This window comes from Anabrus simplex, chromosome 1, assembly GCF_040414725.1.
Source record: "Anabrus simplex isolate iqAnaSimp1 chromosome 1, ASM4041472v1, whole genome shotgun sequence".
In the NCBI taxonomy this organism is placed as follows: domain Eukaryota; kingdom Metazoa; phylum Arthropoda; class Insecta; order Orthoptera; family Tettigoniidae; genus Anabrus; species Anabrus simplex.
The window spans coordinates 896,028,590-896,052,729 of NC_090265.1; the positions used below are offsets into that span (position 1 = coordinate 896,028,590).

At 41.0% G+C, this 24,140-nt stretch overlaps 1 protein-coding gene across 1 annotated transcript in view; it reads left to right on the top strand.

The window, feature by feature from the left end:
• LOC136857449 (metabotropic glutamate receptor 1-like) overlaps nucleotides 1-24,140 on the top strand; it is a 445,598-nt gene that overhangs the window by 343,117 nt on the left and 78,341 nt on the right. The window contains exon 7 of the mRNA XM_068225058.1: nucleotides 8,434-8,605. Within this exon, the coding sequence (XP_068081159.1) occupies nucleotides 8,434-8,605 (172 nt within the window). The remainder of the gene's footprint in view (nucleotides 1-8,433; nucleotides 8,606-24,140) is intronic.

Here is a 24,140-nt window from a genome sequence, read left to right on the forward strand (position 1 = left end):
TACATAGAATAAATTATTTCCAGTACTTCGCTACAGAAATAATACTGGGAAGAATAAATTTTGGAAGCTAAGTCATATTTTATATCTTTTCAGACAAAACGAAGTACATCGTTATGTAATAGAGTTTCATAGTAGAACAACAATTTCTTCAGCTTATCCCAGATATTTATGGGTTCACTAAAGCCACCTGGCTCATTTCACGAATTAATAATAATAATAATAATAATAATAATAATAATAATAATAATAATAATGCTTTTTTCGTCCGAATAACTGCTTTTACGATTTGTGGAATCTCCGAAATGTCAGAATTGTGACTCACTGGAGTTCTTTTACGTGCCAGCAAATGTACCGACATAAGAACTTCAAACACCACCTGACTGAACCGGGATCGAACCCGCCAACTTGGGGTGTGAAAGTCCGCACTCGAAGTCTGAGCATTCTGGGACTTGGCTGGGGGGTTTAGGACTGGATACCCTTCTTGATATCACATACTCTTTTCATATGAAAATTTCCTTGCTCGGAATCCACTAGGATTCGAAGCTTGGCCGTGCGCATGGAAAGCTAGCCGTTAAGCCATTGAGTTGATCAGGTTTCCTCCTCCCCTGGCAGAGTTTCATAATAAACACAAGTTGTTGCTAAGACATAATTATTTTCAAGTTGTAGCTTTGATTTATGTGAATAAAAGTACTACAAAGTGATATATCCAAACTGGATGGTTTTCAAAAAGACTCCATTTCCGTCTGGTAGCAAGATGCGATCGCTTTCCAAATATGAAGAATTAGATGTAGCTTGTGAACTTTCCTAACGGGCTAGATGCATCTTAATTTTGTTGTGAATAAAGAGTAGGTTTTACTTCATTTGTCTAGCTGTAGGTTAACATTCTTTAAGACTCTGATAGAGCACGTTAGCTTTTTGTCATTGCTTGTGAAGTAGCATCATGGCGATATTCATACATGCCAAATGCAATTGTAAACTGGTTTTCATCTGCCTGTATCGGCGCGTTGGAATGCCCACGAATAGACATATAGAAGACGATGCCAGTATCAGTGTGAAGGCCACTGTCAATGCGGACGAGGAATTTACAAGCATAACTTAAGTGCATAGTTCAGAAAGAATTAAGAAACTGTAGAGGAATTTCCGTGTTGATAGTGAAAATGTAGATTTTTGACACAGGATGTTTTGGCAGCAAATGATGAAACGCAAGGAGCAGCCCTGGTTGCCAGAAAGCGGATGGAGATACTTCTTCGTTGTATGGGTGATCCAGGCTTCAAGGGTGGAGTAGCAGAGGACTCTGGGTTTTAATCGGACAACAGTATGTAAAACTGTTAATTTTTTATGTATCGGTTTCTTAACAAATCTCACAATTGGATCAAATTTCCTACTGAAAGAAAAATGAATAAAGCGAAATTACAATTGTAAACTGGTTTTCATCTAACTGTCATAAGCGCGTTGGAATGCACACACACAGAAATTACGAAGCCATTTGTGCAAGGCGATGAGTTCATAAACCGGAAAGCCTATGCCAGTATCAATATGCTAGTCACTGTCAATGCCGACGAGATATATACAAGGACATTTGGCTTCAGAAGAAATGTAGGAACACGTGAAGCAATCCTGACTTTACGTCTGATCTTAGAGGATCGAATCAAGAAGGACAAGCCCACGTACATGGCATTCGTAGATCTAGAAAAGGCATTCGATAATGTTGATTGGACCAGGCTATTTATGATTCTGAAGATGATAGGGATCAGATACCGAGAACGAAGAATTATCTACAACCTGTATAAAAATCAGTCTGCAGTGATAAGAATCGAGGGCTTTGAAAAAGAAGCAGCAATCCAGAAAGGAGTGAGGCAAGGCTGCAGTTTGTCCCCTCTCCTTTTCACTGTTTACATAGAACAGGCAGTAAAGGAAATCAAAGAGAAATTTGGAAAGGGAATCACAGTCCAAGGAGAGGAAATCAAAACCTTGAGATTTGCCGATGATATTGTTATTTTATCTGAGACTGCAGAAGATCTCGAGAAGTTGCTGAATGGTATGGATGAAGTCTTAGGTAAGGAGTACAAGATGAAAATAAATAAGTCCAAAACAAAAGTAATGGAGTGCAGTCGAACGAAGGCAGGTGATATAGGAAATATTAGATTAGGAAACGAAGTCTTAAAGGAAGTAGATGAATATTGTTACTTGGGTAGTAAAATAACCAACGATGGCAGAAGTAAGGAGGACATAAAATGCAGACTAGCACAAGCAAGGAAGAGCTTTCTTAAGAAAAGAAATTTGCTCACTTCAAACATTGATATCGGAATTAGAAAGATGTTTTGAAGACTTTTGTGTGGAGCGTGGCATTGTATGGAAGTGAAACATGGACGATAACTAGCTCAGAAAGAAAGAGAATAGAAGCTTTTGAAATGTGGTGTTATAGAAGAATGCTGAAGGTGAGATGGATAGATCGAATCACGAATGAAGAGATACTGAATCGAATTGGTGAGAGGAGATCGATTTGGCTAAATTTGACGAGAAGAAGAGATAGAATGATAGGACACATCTTAAGACACCCAGGACTTGTTCAGTTGGTTTTTGAAGGAAGTGTAGGTGGCAAGAACGGTAGGGGTAGACCAAGGTATGAATATGACAAACAGATTAGAGCAGATGTAGGATGCAATAGTTACGTAGAAATGAAAATGTTAGCACAGGATAGGGTGGCATGGAGGGCTGCATCAAACAGTCTATGGACTGATGACTCAAACAACAACATATTCAGTAGCCTGATAGTGGGCACAATGCAAAGATGTGGAGGCGTAGCCCAATTACGAATATGATGGTAATACCTGCTTAATTGGCGGAATATCTCTGTGGTTTATCACTTCATTTGAGTTGTCAAGAAATGCTTTTTAACGCCATTTTAACTCAGTTCATAGCAGGGAGCGACTCGTCGGAGTTCTGTGTAACTTGAAGTACGGAGAAGCAGCAGAGGATGAGAATGACGATTTCGAAGAACCTGTTGGCGGACAGCACGAGAAAAACCCGACCAAAGTTCGCGGTGAGCAGAAGTACCAGAATAAGAGGAATTTTAGGTAGTTGTATAATATATATATTTAGCTCTTTCTTAGGCCTAATTTAAAATCAAATTTATTTGTAAAACTTTCCATGAAAAATGTACGATGTAGAACATAAAAAATGTAGGCCTGTGAAAAATCTAAATCCTGTTCTGAGAAAAGAAAGATATTAAAAATTAAAAACAAAATGGAAGAAGGCACCATTTTAATTTTATGACGAACAGAAAGTTGCCTGTGACCTCACGACGGCGTATAAGTAGGAATTGTGCCGCTGTATGACGTGACGGTAGGACCTTCGTGTACATTGCGCCGAGCTCTTTCTTCTTCTTCTTTTTCTTTGTTAGAAGGAGAGGGATAAAGGTTATACAGATGTATTTAATTGTTTATTGTAACGACTGTATATAATGCGAACAATACAATGATAATTTGACCAACAAATTCTGATATCGATCCTCGTTTGTTTGAGATGAGATGCCTATTGTCGTTTTATTCATCTTCTCAAGTTATTTTTTTACTCTTTTTGAGTTTGTTGATCTTCATTTCAGTCATACAAGCCTTTGCAATAGAGGCAGTGACAGGTCTCTGATTTCCTCTATTTTATGTTGTCATAAACTTATTTTACGGTCCGGCCCCGCGGTGTACGAGGCAACGCGTCCGCCTGTCACCCGACGGCCCCGGATTCAATTCCTGGCCGCGTGTTGGGTTTTTAATTGTAATGATTAATATCCCTGGCCTGCGGACTGGGTGTTTGTGACATCCTTAATCTTCCTTTTCTCACACACAACATTCTACACTACCGCCATTCCAATTACATGCAGGTTCATACCATATGAATTTTAAAAAAATACTTTTTACGCCAGATCTAACATATGAAATTGTACCTCTGGCTGTACATGTTGACACGGTTGTATCATTCCTGATAAATTGTTATAAGTTATATGCCCGTTTTAATTGACTGTCAAGACTGATTAATTGGATTGCCGCATCATTTTTTCCCCACCTATTGAAGAACTTCCTGGTACTTTGCTGAAGACATGATTCTCTTCCTAGACAAGCAATAATAAAAGTCCTTGTTCCAGTCCTTTAGTTTAATTGGTATATTTCCTGTTTGCGTCATAGTGGTTTTCTTTTTTAATTTGACTTTGTACGTTGTTTATTCAGCTGAGCAACTAATTTCTACACCGGCTGCATGGGAATGTTCCTGTGCACCTTAGGTACTCTTGACTTTTCGAAGATAACAGCGTATTGCAAGATTAAGTTTACAAACAATTGTTTGTTTACACATTTCTTACCACCTTCTCCTCCTCCAGTAGATGGCATGTGTATTGTAAATATCTATTAGCAAATAGTAAACTTTTTCATTTCTTGTTGTTCGCAGAGTCTTAAACAGCGATCATTCCAAACAAGAATTACTTAAAACATGTTGCAGCAACATCAGGTGACACTCAGCAAGAAGTGACTACGAAAGTGGGGCCTTCTTTGCGATGTGAACCACTGTCCAATCACGAGCACGATTACACTGCCGGCAATACAATTTCAGTGAAACAATATAAAGGCCTTAATTTGTTTTCTAGAGAAAACTAAGATCAAACTAAACATTATGATATAACTACCATAGAAGTTCGTACTTATTTTACGAATTATGTAAGAAACAACTGTCTAGGCTTAGCTTCTGTTAATCCACATCAAAGTTGATACTAAGTCTAGGCACTAGTTTATACTAGGTATATACATTGTATTCACCTCACCAATTGCTGTATTAAAATATTTCTGATGATTAACTTGATGTTTTTGCGAGGTCTTTCAAATGAAACAATAATAATTCCAATCACTTATTGTCAGGATACATTTTCACGAGATTGAATATAAAATAAGGAAGCAAAAATATAATCGAAGTTTCTTCTTTAAAAAAAAGAAACAATAGAGTAATCATAACGTAGTGACATTAAGTTCCTTCATGTCAGGATGGAAGCTGTCGGGCGCTTTGACTGAGTAATCACCCAGCTCGATAGCTGCAGTCGCTTAATTGCGGCCAGTATCCAGTATTCGGGAGATAGTGGGTTCGAACCCCGCTGTCGGCAGCCCTGAAGATCTTGTTCCGTGGTTTCCCATTTTCACACCAGGCAAATGGTGGGGCTGTACTTAATTAAGGCCACGCCCTCTTCCTTGCCACTCTTAGCCCTTTCCTGTCCCATCGTCGCCATAAGACCTGTCTGTGTTGGTGTGACGTAAAGCAACTTGCAAAAAAAAATTCACTGAATAATCAGCGTACTGCGCTTCGGTTCAGAGGACGCCGGGTTCGGTTCCATACCAGACTGGAAATTTTAATCGTATCTGGTTAATTCTTCTGGCTCGGAGATGGATGTTTGTATTCGCCTTAATATATATCCTGAAATATATACAGCACATCACTCAACAAGCCACCACAGAAACATGCAGTGGTGAATACATCCCTCAACATAAGGTCGGTGACAGGAAAGGCATCCAGTTGTATAACTAGGCTAAATCCATTCAAATCGCCTACCCCAGACAATTGAGTAAAGGACGGGAAGAAGTAGTGAGAATCGAAGAGGGTTTCTTCTTCTTCTTTTACAATTTGCTTTACGTCGCACCAACAAGATAGGTCTTATGGTGACGATGGGATAGGAGAGAGCTAGGAACGGGAAGGAAGCGGCCGTGGCCTTAATTGATACAGTCCTAGCATTTGCCTGGCGTGAAAACCATCTTCAGTGCTGCCGGCAGCGGGGCTCAAACCCAGCAAGCAAGCTCAAAGCTGCGCAACGCTAACCACACGGCCAACTCGCTCGGTCAAAGAATAATTAAAAATTAACTGTACAGCTATAGCTATGCTATTATTATACACACGCATACGTCTTTAGAAAAACTGTTTATGAGAAAGAGTACAATTACACGCGCGGACACAAATACAAAGTAACCTTCACTGCCGGGCTGAGTGGCTCAGACACAAAAGACGGTTGTCACAAAAGGGCGCAGGGCAGCGCAGAGAAGGGAGGGAAAGTATAAAGGGGCCCACAGACGTGCAATATTATTGCGCAAAATGGATTGTACAATATATTGTTAGCTGCCGACAGATGTACAATCTATATATTAAAAAAAACTGAAAACTAATGTCAGTCAGTTCGGCCATTCTATCCGGTCGATTTCCTTCATTTTTTTTATAAAAACCAAACCAAACCCCATGGCACTACAGCCCTTGAAGGACCTTGGCCTACCAAGCGACCGCTGCTCAGCCCGAAGGCCTACAGATTACGAGGTGTCGTGTGGTCAACACGACGAATCCTCCCGGCCGTTATTCTTGGCTTTCTAGACCGGGCCCGCCACCTCACCGTCAGATAGCTCCTCAATTCTAATCACGTAGGCTGAGCGGACCTCGAACCAGCCCTCGGGTCCAGATAAAAATCCCCGACCTGGCCGGGAATCGAACCTGGGGCCTCCGGGTAAGAGGCAGGCACGCTACCCCTACACCACGGGGCCGGCCTTCATTTTTGTATAATTGAAAGGTAGTCATGCACAGATTTGTCTTCAGGTCCTATAAATTACGTAACTTCCGCTTTCCTCAAATTATCTGATTTTTCAATTTTTTGTCTCTCTGAAGCAATCATGTCTTTGGTTCTAATTGAGGTACGGAGTTCGGCCTAAGAACACTCAGTGTATCAAGCTCTTTCATTTCAGCTCTTAACTATTCAAATTGGTTGATTCTGAGGAAAGTTATGAGTGCACATTCAATTCGACGTCTCATGTCTTCAACATTTTTCTCCTTGAAGCAATCATATCTTTCGTTCTAATTGAGGTACGCAGTTCGTTTTGGTCTAAAAACACTGAGTGGATTGAGGGCTTTCTTCTGAGGTAATAACTACTTAAATGGGTAGATTCTAAGAAAAGGTATGAGTACATTTGTTTCCATGACGAAGATCTTTGAAGGACTTTTAACAGTTCGGCGCGTAGTGTTGTTCCAAGGAACTTTTAATTCAATTTCTTTGTGTGATGTATTTTCATGTGCTTTGTTGATATAATATTACATTCCATTGCCACAGCAGATCATGTGCTTTATTTAATTAACTCGAAACTTTGCAAATACATCCGTGAGGATAGTAACGAACAACACCATACTTTGTACATTGCAGGCGGAGCCAGCGGGAAACTGCTAGTATTATTAAACAACAATTGGGTTTGCAATAAATAGAATCGTGTGTAGATAATATCGATGGTTGTGCAATATATTGTGCAAAACGGTCATAGGCGTACAATATGCGTGGCAATATATAGTCCGTCCATCCCGGTATTTTGTTTCATGAACACTCTTTTTTCTGCATCACGAAGCCGCTTCACCTCCTTCCAGAAGTTTGTACGCAGAGAACTGATTTTTTAAAATAACTTCTTGCTTGTTGGCGTTCGGGTATTTTTCGCGATATTTCTCAATAAGCATCTCGTTCTGTTCATTTTTTCTAACGCGATTACTGTAATCTTTGCTTTTAACGGTTCATGGAGCCGGAAGGGCATGGCACACTTCGAGAAACTCCAAAATAAGCTTTTTCTCCTCCTGATTTTCTGCCACATACTCCCTGACTTGTTGATATCAATTGGCGGGAGGACGGGATATTGCACAATATTGCCAACACACGGCTCAGTATCTTGCGATTTGCGCAATACATTTCAATTTATTTATTTATTTATTTATTTATTTATTTATTTATTTATTTATTTATTTATTTATTTATTTATTTATTTATTTATTTTGTTTGTTTGCTATTTTGCTTTACGTCACACCGACACAGACATGTCTTCTAGTGACGATGGGAGAGGAAATGCCTAGGAAGTGGAAGGAAGCGGCCGTGGCCTTAATTAAGGTACAGCTCCGGCATTTGCCTGATGTGAAATTGGGAAACCACGGAAAACCATCTTCAGGGCTGCCGACAATGGGGCTCGAATCCACTATTTGCCGATTACTGGATACTGGCAATCAAACTTTTTGACTTCGTACAACATATTGCACAACCCTTCAGTATCAATTATATTGCACAAAGCCCGATATTGCGCAATAATATTGCACGTCTATGGGCCCCTTAAGACATTGTTGCCGTTTTCGCAACACGTGTGGCGAGACAGAGCTTTCCCCAGCACTGTTTACTGTGCTATCAGTTTCTTAACGGTGGTTAGTCGCGTGTGATTGGTCGAATTCCGGGTTGTCAGGGCAACCTACTAACGCTTCCTTCCCACTCCGCCCCATTACAGTTGGAGAATACGTGTTGACGCAGCTATCAATCCCGTTCCAGTTCCGCGCGGACTATTGTTAAAATTGTTAATGCTTTCAGATAGTAATTGTTCGTCTAAGTGAAAGTGTCTCATGTTGCAGGTACAACATCATGAACTACCAGATCCTACCAAACGGTTCCTATGATTACATCCACGTGGGAGACTGGAACAATGGGACTCTGGTCATGAGAGAGGAGGTACAGTACAGCAGGAGATCGGGAGATAGAGTGGAGTCCGTATGCTCCAAGCCCTGCTCGCCAGGATCGTATAAGGTAGGCCTAATGTCTATTTAGAAGAAACGTTCTATGATCAGTCCACAACATCCATAATAAGCGCAGAATAGCGCATAGAAAGAATGTATTTTCATGAAACAACCTTTTTATTTTTCATATCAACGTTTTGACATCATTTGATAGTCAGATGATTCTATTCTCAATGAGCATCCAACCATCTTCGGACTGAGGGCTCGACTAACAAACACACAAATAAACAAACTCACACATAAACGATGAAAAAATAACTGTATCGAAAGACATAATGTACAGATTCATAGAGCCTTGCATCCAATAGGGACGACTAAGCAAAGCACACAGAAAGAAAAAGTGAAGGGAACTGCCTACCTGCCTTACGTCCACAATACCATGGATCGAATTGCCAAGGTCCTCCGCAAGCACAATATTAAATCCGTGTTTGGCATCGTCACCAAAATTGCTCACAGTTTAGGTAAAACCAAGGACAAATTGTCCCCGCTATTACACCCTCAGGGGTTCAAAATTCCCTGTAATTGCGGCAAGGTATACATGCCGGTCCATCGATACTCGTATCGAGGAACATGAACGAAATTTCCGTCTCAACCAGCCAGACAATCAACAATAGCTAAGCACCCCCTATCGTCGGGTCATGATGTCGTGTTCCAAGATTTTCTAGCTGTTACCCACACTAAATACTACAGGTCTCGGATTATACGGGAAGCTGTGGAAATATGTAGAAATCCTAACAATTTGAACAGGGACACTGGCTATCAATGAAGTATTACGTGGTTGTCTGGCATTAAGGATTCACGTTGGTAGTTCTCTTTCCTGCCCTTTCATTATTGTTATTTCGTTTCGGTGTTTTCCAAATTCGTACCTTTCTCATCACCGGATGTATCATTCCAGGCTTGAGTCAGTCCCATACTATCAGAACGTATGTACATCTGTTATGCACGCCCCCCCCCCCCCCCAGACCGACTCTAGATGCTGCAGTCAGCTGCCACTTGGAATGCTCACGCTGTGCCAGCGTACGGTAAGCCATCTGGTGACAAATGAACGAATCACTTCCTATCACTAACGGCTAAATTCAAACTTTCATTATTGTAGAAGACTTCCTCGTAAACAGTCGAGATTTTCTTCTGAAGGGGCGGAGCAAAATCCTCTGCATAACCTAAAGAATTTCACCTTGTTTTCTTGACACAGCATAAGCCCAAAAAGCCTATGCCATATCTATAATGTGGTATTGTCGACTTCAAAATGCGGCTACTAGAAACCTGGTTAAACAAAACTGCTATTAAGCTTCGTCTTATTTCCGTGCAATGCAGTGAGTTACACACTTTTATAGAATTGAAATAAACTTTATTTGAGGCATCTTACGTCAGTAGCTGTGAGTTTCCGACCAGCACATCGCTGATAATATTTGTGTGCAAATGGCTGTGTGTGCCAAAGCTGACACAACTCAAATTGACCCTTGTAAAGTTCTAAATTTCTATTACGAGCATTGCAAAATATAGGGCCTGCCTGCCTTAGGAGTTAAGGGCGTGCTCGGTTCACCCGGAAGGAGGTGGCTTGGATTCCCTGTCAGAGGACCTCCACTTCCGGCTGTGCAATGGCCCTGAGATTCACTCAGCCTACACACAAAAAATGAGTAAAGGTTAATTCTTGGGGGCAAAGGTGACCAGATGTAGAGATAACCATTCTACTCTTCCTATGGTCAAGGTCTGGATAGCGGAAGTCTTTATCTTCCAACGCTCCCAGGGCCCTCATTGCCTGTATGGAGATGATGTTGCTTCTTACTGCAAAATACAATACATAAATTAACAGAAACTTGTCAAATGTTGAACGACCTTCATAGTTGGATGCCGCCGCAACAATGAATGTATCTTTTCGTGCGACGTTGGCGTTACTGCCTAGTACCAATCATAAGTAGCTTCCACGTTTCTTCAGTGCTACTTCGTCTACTGCCTTACGTCCACGAGCATGTTTTACATGATATTAACCCGCGAGTGGTCGCTAGCCGAAATGTAACGTCCGTGGTCGCCCGTGAGACTTTCTCTCACATTAAAATAAATATGCCATTTTTCACAGTTTTGTGGGGCGTAAGGCTGAAACTTACTACTGAAATGAAACGCAATTTCTACCTTATATTAGATAAAAATGAAATGATAGGTTGTGAGAGAGAGAGAGAGAGAGAGAGAGAGAAATGGCGTATGGCTTTTAGCGCCAGGAGTGTCCGAGGAAAAGTTCGGCTCGCCAGATGCAGGTCTTTTGATTTGACTCCCGTAGGCGACCTGCGCGTCATTATGAGGATGACATGATGATGAAGACGATACATACACCCAGCCCCCGTGTCAGTGAAATTAACACATGCATTATATCTAGTAATATTTACGTACAAAGCAAGGTTTCTGAACACAATAACATTTTCAAAAACAATTAGTGCTCATAATACAAATACTAACGCGTACAACAGGAGTAAGTTTCCCGCTCCACTTCAAAATAACACAAACGTCATTGGTCGCGCGATGAGAGAAACCCTCACGTAGCGCGCACGGACACATGGGAACCTTCCTTCTGACTAGGGGAGGGGGTGCTTACCCTTCAAATGTGAATCGCTCTACTCACGACAGTTATAAACTCAGCTAGAAGAGGGAACAGTCACCTCCCTTTCATCACTGTGAAGCAATATCACAATAAAAAATAATGTGAGAGAAAATCTCATACAGGGACCACTCGCGGATTAATATTCATATACGTGTTAGTGGACGTATACATTTTTAATGATTTATAAGTATTACATACTGAGGGTGATGCGGGAAATGAAGATACTAATTCAGAGTGAAGACCATTATTCAAATATCTATAATAAGAAAGTGATGTACTGTATTCCTTTATCATAACTTCAAATCAATGAAACCTACTCTAGAGTAGAGTCTCTGTAGTCTGATATTTCGCCAGTCCGAGACAACGAGTAAAAGCTTTTTTTAAAGTAAAACAGTGTAAATTTCATTGCATATTTTTATAAATACATTGTTTTTCTGTTAATATGTAGACTACTCGTAGCAGTACACAGTACCGTTTAAGATTTTTCAATAAATTGAATTAAACATCCACTAATTCGACAAATACCTAAACACCGACATGGCCTGGTTCCACATGTGTAGGATTAGAGTGCCTCTACTGTAATTGTACAGTTACTAAGAAATTTAAAGGAATAACTGCAATGCATTTAGAGACAAAATTCATATTAACGGACGGTATGTACAAACGGAGAAAATGATGGACCAAATAATTTGCGAACGAAATATCCGTCGGAACCATGACGTTGGACCCAATGAACTGGACGTACTGTCTTTTATACTTCGCACTTCAGGTTCAGATTTCTGCTTTACAAATTAATGCATGCTTCTGAAACAGCGGAACGTGTAAAGTAACTGTATAACGCTAGCCTTGCTGTGGGAAAGTGTGAGATTGGAGGAGATGTGGATAGGGACATTACATTCCTTTTCTTGACGAGAGCTAAAGATGACATTGATTCTTCCCTGTCACCGCTCATTTATGACTACTTAGTGGGGCGCATTACTCAGTTATCCTTGCTTCTGTAGTCTATACATTGTGCATAACGTTTATTGATATCGTCTGTTGGTGGCACTGGGTCCTCTCTTACACTTAACCACTGTTTCATAATTTAACCGAAATGCTACAAAATTAAACAATACAACAACCATTATTATTATTATTATTATTATTATTATTATTATTATTATTATTATTATTATTATTATTATTATTATTCTGGTATTATGTATCATCAAACTACTTGTGCTATTTCCAAAGACGCCGAGGTAGTGGAAATTTTGCTCTGCGGGAGTTTTTACTTCCTAATAAATCTGTTTTAGCACTTTCAAATACCACAAGAATGAGCCGGGTTCGAAGTTGCCAACTTGGGTTCGGAAAACCCGCATCTATTATCTGAGCATCTCACTCCAGCCGTTCGTATTGTCATGATGGCCTAGTCATATCATTGGTCATTATCCTTATCTACGTTCAACAAATAGAACATGAAAGTCTTCGTTTTATTGTGCTGTGCGTTACGTTCATATTCCCAGCCATCTCCTTAGTGTTGTTTGTCATTTCCTACTTTCCTATTCCTCTGTCGAACATATCAAGATGCATTATGGATCCATTCTGGATAGAATAAAATAAGTACTTGCATTCTTCGTTTCACAACTAAAGAACACTACTTGACAATAAGCCATAAATCCGACGGGCGCGCCACACAATTACAGACAAGTACAGACAAAGAAATCGCAAAGTGACTCCCTAAATATCAATGTAGTAAATTCTTCTGCCTCTGTGAACAATGGTCTTGGCACGTGAGCAACTGCAAATAGACCTCGACAATGTTATGAGATGGACAGCAAGCAATGGTATTGTAACGTGTTGACGGGGTAAATAAGTAAATAAATGCGTACAGAACCTGGTAGCAACCTATTTCTAAGATTTATTAACTTACCATTACAATTACAGATTTACACACACACAGACGATAGCCGAGATTACAAGTTACACAAGTACACGGTTACACACACTATTCGCGCTCTCTCTCTCAATTTCTCATGTCCCATCTACAATGACACATACACACAGAGTCCCCGATCATTTATACTACACTCACTCAGCCACTCAGTCACACTCGCTAGCGCTGTCACGGTCCACAGCCTACACGTCAGTCTCGCAGGTCGGGATAGTATCCGCTGTTCACTCAATCCGTCGAACCCCATTCGCAGTCTACACACGTCGTCACACAGTGTTCCCTTCTTCACCGCTCCAGAATACCCAAGGTTCTTCTCTAGCAGTCAGCCACAAGGGACACGCACACACACACGACGTCAGGGGAACAGGAACGAGTCCTCGGCTCCAACAGGCAGATAATTCATCAGGCTGCACTCTCCCAGGCCATCAATGAGTGCGCTCCAGCGAACTCAATCTCCCTCTCACTCACTAACTCCGTCTAACTCTCACTGACTGACTGACTGACTCCAAGTTACTCCTCTCCATATATACCTGCTCTGAGCCTTCCAGAACAGTCCAGATGCTAGATGTATCCAGGAACCTCGCTAGATAGAAGACTCCAGATTAATCTTCCAGTCGTTTCCGTAGTCCTCTGCTGCGGGACCGCGGGCGCAGGCGAGAGTGGCTGGCCTAGCACTAAAGTGTTGCACGTGATTGGGGCGGCTGAAGTAAGGGGGTGGGCTGAACACGGTGACGAGGCGGGCCCGTAGCAAGTTGGCATGGCGGACACTATAACCATTACAGTATAATGATAAACGATGTTGTGGGTTTCACTAATAGGAAAAGTCCTCTCAGTTTTAATTACTGCGTTGATGGCATGAAAGTTCCTTATGAGGATCACTTTAAGTACCTGGGTGTTAATATAAGGAAAGATCTTCGTTGGGGCAATCACTTAAACGGGGTTGTAAATAGGGAATACAAATCTCTGCACATGGTTATGAGGGTATTTAGGGGTAGTAGTAAGGATGTAAAGGAGAGGACATAAAAGTCTCTGGTAAGACCCAACTAGAGTAGGATTCCATTGTATGGGAACCTCACCAGGATTACTTGATTTGAGAACTGGAAAAAAATCCAAAGAATGGCAGCTCGATGTGTTATGGGTGATTCCCGAAAACGAGTAGTGTTGCGAAAATGTTGCAATGTTTCGGCTGAGAAGACTTGAGAGAAAAGAGACGACATGCTCGACTAAGTGGTATGTACCGAGTTATGAGAGGAGGGATGGCGATGAATGACCTTAGTAGGCGAATAAGTTTGAGTGGTGTTTTTAAAAGTAGGAAACATCACACTATGAAGATTCAGTTGGAATTCAAGAGAACAAACTCGGGCAAATATTCGTTTATTGGAAAAGGAGTTAGGGATTAGGATAATTTACCAAGAGAGATGTTCAATAAATTTCCAAATTCTTTGCAATTATTCAAAACTAGCATTTGTACCTGTTCCTCGCACGGGAATTTGCAGAGGATTACACGTTTCCCTCAGGAATTTATGAGAAGTAGCATGGCTCTATTCACACGTTAAATGCGACATGTTAAAATTATATTTTCCTACAACAGCTCGGGGCAGTAACGAAAATATGATGTAGCTGAACAAATTCGAGAGAGATTGAGGACGATTTCCGAATTTATTGTACTCCGAAGTTGATCGAAATTCTCAGTGGTTCTCAGGTTGCATATTGTATCTCTGACCACTTACGTGGCGCTCTGACGTTGATGATACCTCCCTTAATAACTGTTCTACCGAAAAGAGTAAAATGGCTCTATAGTTTCTCCCGTTACCCACCTTGAAGCGACATGCACTACATGTCCCACGGGACTTGGACTAAAAATCCAATCTTTCGTAACTATCTGCGTTATTATCCATCGCACGATAAATATGTACATGGTATAAAGGAACGGAAATAACATATTCTTGAAATTTTGCTATATACAGTCTTTTGATAGACCTAATGTCAATGAAAATATTTTAGCATAATCTTCCTACAAATACCACCTCCGTGGTCATACCAACTCCATGACATCATATGCATCTGATAGCACAGTTCTGAGTGAGTAGATTCCAAATAAATAGTTTCGTTGAAATAAGTCCACCAGTTTTCCACTTTTAGGAATAGACAGACTGACACCAATTATATTAGGCGGGGTTAATTTTCAGGCCGAGGGAAATATTATGCATCTTCTGATTTTCTTCTGTTCTGGATCCTTCAAATAACTGAAGGTCTGCGAGAGTGTCCGTCACAGGCTGCAGAGCATGAAGCCAGTAGAAAATAGTATTTATCTCCGTAATTTAAAGAGTAAGCGAAATTATTTACATAAGAAAAATTACTTAAAATGAAGGGGCGTTTCACACATAATCCAAAGATTTTACATATAACCAATAGCGTAAGAGGAAATTGAAAAAATCCTCTTCTGGTCTTCCTATAAACCCCCAGTCAATTCAGTTAGTTTTAAAGAATATGCATATTAGAACCTACTCCTGGATGAGTAGACTTTTTTAAACATGAATTTTGGTCGAAATATAATCAATAGTGTAAGAAAAAATTGAAAAAATTCTGGTCTTCCTATAAACCCCCAGTTTGTTCACCGATTTTAAATAATATGTATATTTAAAACTGCTCCTGGATAATTAGACTCTAAATATGATGTTTGATCTAAATATAATCAATAGTGTTAGAAAAATAGGAAAAACGGCTTGTGGTCTTCCTGTAAACCCCAGTCTGTGCGGTGATTTTTAAACGACAAACATGTCGAGACCTGCTCCTGAATGAGCAGACTCCAAATATTAAGTTTGGTTGATATCCATTCAGCTGTTTACCTGTGATGGTGGAACAAACAAACGAACAAACAGACTAAAGCAAAGCAAAGCAAAGTCACCTCCGTACAGGCCATGAAGGCCCTTGGAGGAGTGGAAGGTAAAGGCTTCCACCATTGTTAACCTCGGCACGTGATGCAGTAGAGTGATTAGCTCTACGCCCGGCCGCCTTTGCCCTCAGGAATTAATCTGGTACTCATTTTTGGTGTAGGCTGAGTGAACGTCAGAGCCATATGCACCTCCGGAAGTGGAAATCTCGTTTCTTAAATTTTACGACTTCCTGACGGGGATTCGACCCCACGTCCTTCCGAGCGAACCGAGCACGCCTTTACCGCCTCGGCCAGGCAACACCTCAGACAAATACACATGATAGCTAAAAACTACCTATTGATATGATCACAGGTTGATCTATCCAAATTTGGCAAAATAAATAATATTACAGACAGCGGAACCCCTAGAATTTTATTTATATGAAGAAGAGACTAGGTAAACGACAGATTGGGAATCTGCCACCTGGGCGACTGCCCTAAATGCATATCATTGATTGATTGATTGATTGATTGATTGATTGATTGATTGATTGATTGATTGATTGATTGATTGATTGATTGATTGATTGATTGATTGATTGTCAGTTACTGTTGTAGTATCCTAGAGTGTGCATAAGGGGCCACTGGACAGGAAGAAAGGAAGAGCGAATTAGTAACAGTTGTCAGTTGCGTAGCCAGGATCAGGTAATTTGGGGTGGAGTCAGTTACAAAATGATGATATAGGCCCTAACACAATGAAGATACTTGTGTGTGTGGGTTGTTTTTTTTTTTTGTTTGTTTTTTTTTGTTTTTTTTTTTTTTTTGTTTTTTTTTTTTTTTGAGCGCGCGTGCAAGACTTGTCATTATAAGTACACTGATACAAGTGAATTATGTTGATATTCAGAGCAGTATATTGCAAAACCATATATTAAAATACAGAACAAAAACAATATGATCAAGGTCAACAGTTTTACAGCGAATGGTATATTCGGTATACAATCCAAAATCCATCTTTCGAGGCTTCTTAGAAAATAGATTCAACAGATTTGTTGGTTTTACAATTATGTGCCTGAATGTTTATTTAGTTTATTGTCAGCTTCTATTTATATTATTTTTGTATGGGGGGGAGGTCTAACTCCCATGCAACCCCTCCCTTTGACTACGCCGCTGGTACCTGTCACCCTGTAACAGTGACGTGAGGGCAGGATTATTATATCTGCTAATTGCCATACGTCGCACCGACACAGATAGGTCTTATGGTGACGATGGGATAGGAGAGTCCTAGGAATGGGGAGGAAGCGGCCGTGGTCAAAATTAAGGTACAGCCCCAGCATTTGCCTGGTGTGAAAATGGGAAACCATGGAAAACAATCTTCAGGGCTGGCGACAGTGAGGTTCGAACCCACTATCTCCCAATTACTGGATACTGACCGCACTTAAGCGACTGCAGCTAACGAGCTCGGTGGTTATTATATGTCGTGAAACTAAGAACAGTAAGTAGGTAGCTTGTGGAGGATGGTGTGTTGATTGATCCTAGCCACCAGCACGCCGTCATAATAGGGGCGTGGACAGGTGTGACTGTAAACACACAGAAACTTGTCAACAGGGGCCGATAAATGCAATTAACTTGGCGTAACAGCCCCGAAGGGCCATGGCCTATCAAACTATACCGCTGTTCAGCCCGAAGGCTTGCAGATTACGAGATGTCTTGTGGTCGGTAGGACGAATATTCCTGGTCGTTATTCTTGACTTTCTAGACCGGGGCCGCTATTCCACAGTCAGATAGCTCCTCAATTATAATCACGTAGGCTGAGTGGACCTAGCACCAACCCTGAGATCCTGGTAAAAACACCGTGACCTGGCTGGGAATCGAACCAGGGGCCTCCAGGTAAGAGGTAGGCACGCTACCGCTATACCGCAGGGCCGGCTAATTTTGGAACGGAACAAGATTTAAATATACCATCATTTTCCTTGAGTGAATGATGAATAATTCATACGGAAAATCAGTTTGAGAATGGTCGCAACCAAGAGCTCTCTTTCGCCTGGTCCAAGGCTGTTCTGGTCACAAGAGAGCGGAATTGAGCGCTCAGTGTTGTTTTCCACAGAACTGGCCACTGCTCCGCAGCCCTCTCGGAATCTTGTCTCCTTGTATCGCCTGTGGGGAAATTAGATTTCCTTTCAGTCCCCTGACGCCAAGACAAGCGAGCTGAAGGGCTCTCCAGAAGACCGTCGAGCGATATTGTTCTCTGAATTAAACTTTTCTCCTGCTTGCTAGACACTATTTCATCTTCAACTTTGAGCAAGTCACGTTTCTCTTTAGAAAACATATGTTACGCCCGGACAAAAATAGAAAACGTTATACGTTTAGATATGCAACATAATAGGAAAATGTTGCCCAGATATTTACTGTTTTCTCTCGACCACTGGATATTTTATTAATTCCAAACCCTTGTGCACATATTATTTTCAACTCCAAGGGAGCATTTTTTATATTTCTGATTGCAAGAGCGTTGACGCCTCACTGTTGTATGTATTATCCATTATATGGATATTTATTTTCTTCCACTGTTTGCTTTACGTTGCACCGACCCAGATATGTCTTATGGCGACGATGGGATAGGAAAGGTCTAGGAAGTGGAAGAAAGCGGCCGTGGCCTTAATTAAGGCATTTGCCTGGTGTGAAAATGGGAAACCACGGAAAACCATCTTCAGGGCTGCCGACAGTGGGGCTACTGGATTACTGGATACTGGCCACACTTAAGCGACTGCAGCTATCGAGCTCGGTATTTATTTTCTTAGAAAATGTGGTCCTATATTCATACGCTAAAAAAAAAGATGCAGTAATCGATCATTTCAGGTACTAATAATAATGTTATTAGCTTTACGTCCCACCAAGTACGTTTACGGTTTTCGGTGAAGCCGATGTGCGGGAATTTAGTCCCGCAGGAGTTCTTTTATGTACCGACATGGGGCTGGCGTATTGAGTATCTTCAAATACCACGGGACTGAGCCAGGATCGAACATGGCAAGTCGGGGTCAGAAGGCCAGCGCCTCAACCGTCTGAGCCCCTCAGCCCGCTTTCAGGAACTAAGACAAATATAAATAATGGAAGACCACGATGTATCGATTCGGCTTATGGCAATGCTATCGGATTATCGTCTGATGTTTGCTGGATATGGTTTTTAAGAACGTATATATATGCTAATGTAAAAGTGACAATTTTAGTTAAGTATTTTATGTCATTAACTAGCAAATTCACCCGTGCTTCGCTACTGTATTCTACATTGTATACGGGTATCGAAGTAAATTACTGCACATGCAGTGAATAAGATTTTTTTTAATTCAATACCTCTAAGCGTTATCCAGAAACAGCAGGGGAAGATCCCCATAGGATATTTCCACTGTAGATTGCGAGCTGCGGAGTTGTGATGATAACGGCAGGCTCACTTGCCTACTACCAATCCCAATCGAGTAGGTAAGTTTTATTATAATGGAAGGCTCCATTACCTACTGCGCGGTCACAATAGATTTTGGGGAGCTTTCGTTACAATGGCAGGTGCCCTTTCCTACTTCCGGAGAGATTACAATTGAGTTTTTATTATAACAGCAAGCACCTTCCCTACTGCCAGTCAAACTTCAGTTGTGCTGTTATCATTAAAATTACAGGCTCCTTTTCTTAATGACAGTCACACCGAGTTGGTGAGTTTCCATTATAATAGCAAGGCCACTATGCCTAATGCCAGTCATATTTTAGATGGGTAAGATTGTTTACAATGGCAGGCGCACTTGCCAACTCCCAAACACAATCGGTTAGGGGGGTTTTCAACAAAATTGCATACTACCTTGACTTCTGCCAGTCAAATCGACAAGGAAATTATCAATTACAATGGTAGTCCCTCCTTACTAATGCTAGTTACATAGGAGTTGGAGAAGGATCCCATTCCTACTGCCAGTCAAAGTCGATGTAGAGAGTAATGATGACAATAGCAGATTCCCTCCTGCTGAGAGTCACTATCGATATAAAATATTAATTATAATGGCAAACACGCCCCTTTTACATCGCTACAAATCTAATTCAGTGTATATTTATATCGGCATACCAAGTACATGCATTTTTACAATATTCCAAACTTTCATTTACAGATTAACTGCTGCTAAACGATACATCATATCGACAAACGGATTGTACCATAAGACGCCTCATTTAGCGGTCTAAATGGCTGGTCTTAAGATATTTTCTCCTGTCTCATATATTTATGGGTAAAATTGAGTTAGAAACGTTGAATGGGGTGACATTTGGGTAAGGTTTTCTCACAGTGCATTACTTTTGGATACTAATATGAAAGCTACAATCATACAATTTGGCTCACGAATGGATACTGGTGGGCCAATGTTCGTGTAGAATTAGATGATTCTACCTTTCGTATAAGTGATTCAAACTACGAATTATACGTGTACAGAAAGCAAATTGTAGGCATAATTGAAAAATAGAGACAAATCTAACATATAAGGAATGGAGATACAACGAAACGTTATAGGACCAAAGTTGTAGATCACTCTAAATTGAACTGAAACTGTACCATCCGTTTTGTGATACGACTTAACGTTTAGCTGCGAAATACCTCAAAACGAAGGTCTGCGCCGACGTTAAAATTAATTCAATATTCCGATATTTTTGGGGGGTAATAAATAAAATATTTCAATATCTTGCAAGCTTTCCGTTGATTACAGGCTAAGACATATAATTTTTCAAAATTTCAATTTTCTAGCTCGTCTGACAGATTGTGCCACAATCTTGCACTGGGGAATGGGGAGATTAAAAATGAGGACTTTCAGAAAACTAAAGCTAACAAATATGTAGGTGATCATTATGACACTTGAAACGGATAACTCTATGAAAATTTCGCCAAAGTAATCAATGTATAGACACACGGCCGTTACGATTTTATTTACATAGATAAGGAATCTGCTCTACGTACAACACCTTTTGGGCTATGTCCGCTGGACTTAGCCTGCAAAACCGACCGTTCATGATATATCGCTTATTAATCATCCTAGCAAAATATGCACATGTGAAAAAAGTTTTAGAAATGGGTTTCCTTCATGGTTGGTCGATTTTCAGTCAGGCTGGTCTTGTATATATTGTGGGAGAGTAAAATCACTGTTGCGGTTCCCTATAAACCTCGAGTCCATTTCAGGGATTTGACATGGCATGGACCTAAAAACTTTCCTTTGGTCAGGTGGATGCTAAATGCAAACTTTGCTTGAAATATCTCCAGTAGTTTTCAAGACATAAGAAATACGCTTTACACGCACCCGCTCTTAAGTCCGGTGGGACTTGTACCGAAAACCGGTCCTTTAATGATGTCTCCCTTATTAATCCTCGTATTGAAATGATGCACACCGGGCGAGTTGGCCGTTTGGTTAGGGCACGCGACTGTGAGCTTGCATCCGGGAGATAGTGGGTTCGAATCCCACTGTCGGCATCCCTGAGGATGGTTTTCCATGGTTTCCTATTTTTACACCAGGCCAATTCTGGGGCTGTACCTTAATTAAGGCCACGGCCGCTTCCTTCCAACTCCTAGGCCTTTCCTATCCCATCATCGCCATAAGATATATCTGTGTCGGTGCGACGTAAAGTAACTAGCTAGAAATGATGCACATGAGAAAAAAGGTTTATAAATTAATTTCCATTAAGGCAGGTAGATTTCCATTAAGTTCGATTGTGAATATTTTGTGGAAGTGCAAAATAACGGTTTGGGTTTCGTATAAACCCCCAGTCAATTCAGGGATTTAGTAACAAAATTGGCCCTAAAACCTACCCAAGGACAGGTGGATTCTAAATATGAAGTTGGGTAGAAATATATCCAGTAGTTCTCAAGTTATAGACAAACAGACAAACAAACGGACACCACAGCTTAAAAATATGCAGATGGTCATTATTACACCTGAAACGCATAAGTTTACCGGAAATTTCGCCAAAATAGTCAATGTACAGACACGCGGCCATTTATATTGATACCGGTATCTAAAAGAGTCCAGGATACTACATATATGCTGTATCTTCATTTTCAACGAGTAATAATTTTAAAAGGTATTTAATGCTATTAATAATTAAAAGAGACCAGGATACTACTCATTTAAGGAATTATGAGAATATGTCAGTAATGAAGAGGACGGTGTATCAGTTCGGCTTATATGACAATGCTATCGGAATGGATCGTCTGATGTATGCTGGATATGGTTGTTAAGAACATATATGTAGGCGTATGCTAATGTAAAAGGATGACAATTTCAATAAAGTATTTTGTGTTATAAATATCTAAAAGAGGTCCGCCTCTATACTGGTTAGTGTGATTAGCTGCCACCTCCGGAGGCCCGGGTTCGATTCCCAGCTCTGCACGAAATTTGAAAAGTGCTACGAGGGCTGGAACGGTGCCCACTCCGCCTCAGGAGATCAACTGAGTAGAGGGGATTTTGATTCCCTCCTCAGCCGTCCTCGAAGTGGTTTTCCGTGGTTTCCCACTTCTCCTCCCTCCTCCTTGACTATCCCTTCCGATCTTCCTATCCCCCTACAAGGCACCTGTTAAGCATAGCAGGTGAGGCCACCTGGGCGAAGTACTGGTTCTCCTCCCCAGTTTCCCCCTCCCCGACCCAAAGTCTCACACTTCAGGACACTGCCCTTGAGGCAGTAGAGGTGGGATCCCTCTCCGAGCCGAGGGAAATATCAACCCTGGAGGGTAAACGGGTTAAGAAAGAATATCTAAAAATGTCCAGGATACTATAAATTCGTAAATAAATACATAATTATTATTTGTATGTCTTCCTCTTATTCTCATTTCTAGATATGCGGTCGGGGATGAGTTGAGATTCATTTTTTTATGACATTTAACAGCCGGATCACCTTCCTGTCGCTAACCTCAGTTGAGGAGTTCGTGAAATTTGGTAAGGAGGTGCAAGGAATCTACTGTGATCTATGAACTGAACTGTCCCGGCATTTGCCAAGAAGCGAAAATGGGAAACTACACAAAATCATTCTCGGGTGGTTCGAACCCACTCGTCTCCCAAATGCAGACCTTGGCTCCATAGCCGCAGCGCGGTCACTCCACTCACTAAATAACCATTAGTGAATTCACATGTGTTTTATTCGAATGAACAGTCAAAACACTATTTAATGAGATGTAAGCTTGGTTACATATTTTCATAAGCTGAAGCCAAGGGGACGTAAGATATTAAGCCCACAGTGGTTCTATTCACTGGAGAGTACGCGGAGCTGGTTTATCTGCGCCATAGCCTAAAACTTCAGAGTGCCATCTCCCTCATTCTTCGAGACGAAAAACAGTCAGCAGACCTCGTCATCCATTTTATAGCGAATAGTGACTTGTTTTATAGTGTATAGTGTTTCCTATTAGTTTTTATTTTATTGTTAACTACGTTTTATTCTATTGACTCTGTTTTAGTTTTTTGTGTATTTAATGATTTTTTATATTAATTTGAATAATATATATATGACCGCAAAAGGCAATACCCTATTCTACCATAATCTGTACGATCTACCGTTTTATCAAAAAGTAAGGCTTCGCGAATTAGATCCACTGATTATTTGAAATTCATTATCATCCATCACAATTAGTTTTACATTCTAGTCAGCGGATACATTTTAAAATTGTAATTATCATATCTTTTCGTTCCACTTCGTACCATTAGGAGCGGGTGACCTAGACGTTGGGCTCCTTTAAACAACAACAAATACCACGACCATCATCATCATCATCATCATCATCATCATCATCATCATCAATCACTGGACTGTGCTGGTTTCCGAGAATTTGTTATTTCATTCCGTTTGTGTCCACCTCTGTGGTGTAGTGGTTAGTGTCATTAGCTGCCACCCCCGGAGACCCGGGTTCGATTCCCGGCTCTGCCATGAAATTTGAAAAGTGGTACGAATGCTGGAACGGGGTCCACTCAGCCTCGGGAGGTCGGGTGTTCGATTCCCTCCTCAGCCATCCTCGAAGTGGTTTTCCGTGGTTTCCCACCTCACCTCCAGGCGAATACCGGGATGGTACCTAACTTTAAGGCCACGGCCGCTCTCTTTCCTCTTCCTTGTCTATCCCTCCCAATCTTCCCCTCCCCTCACAAGGC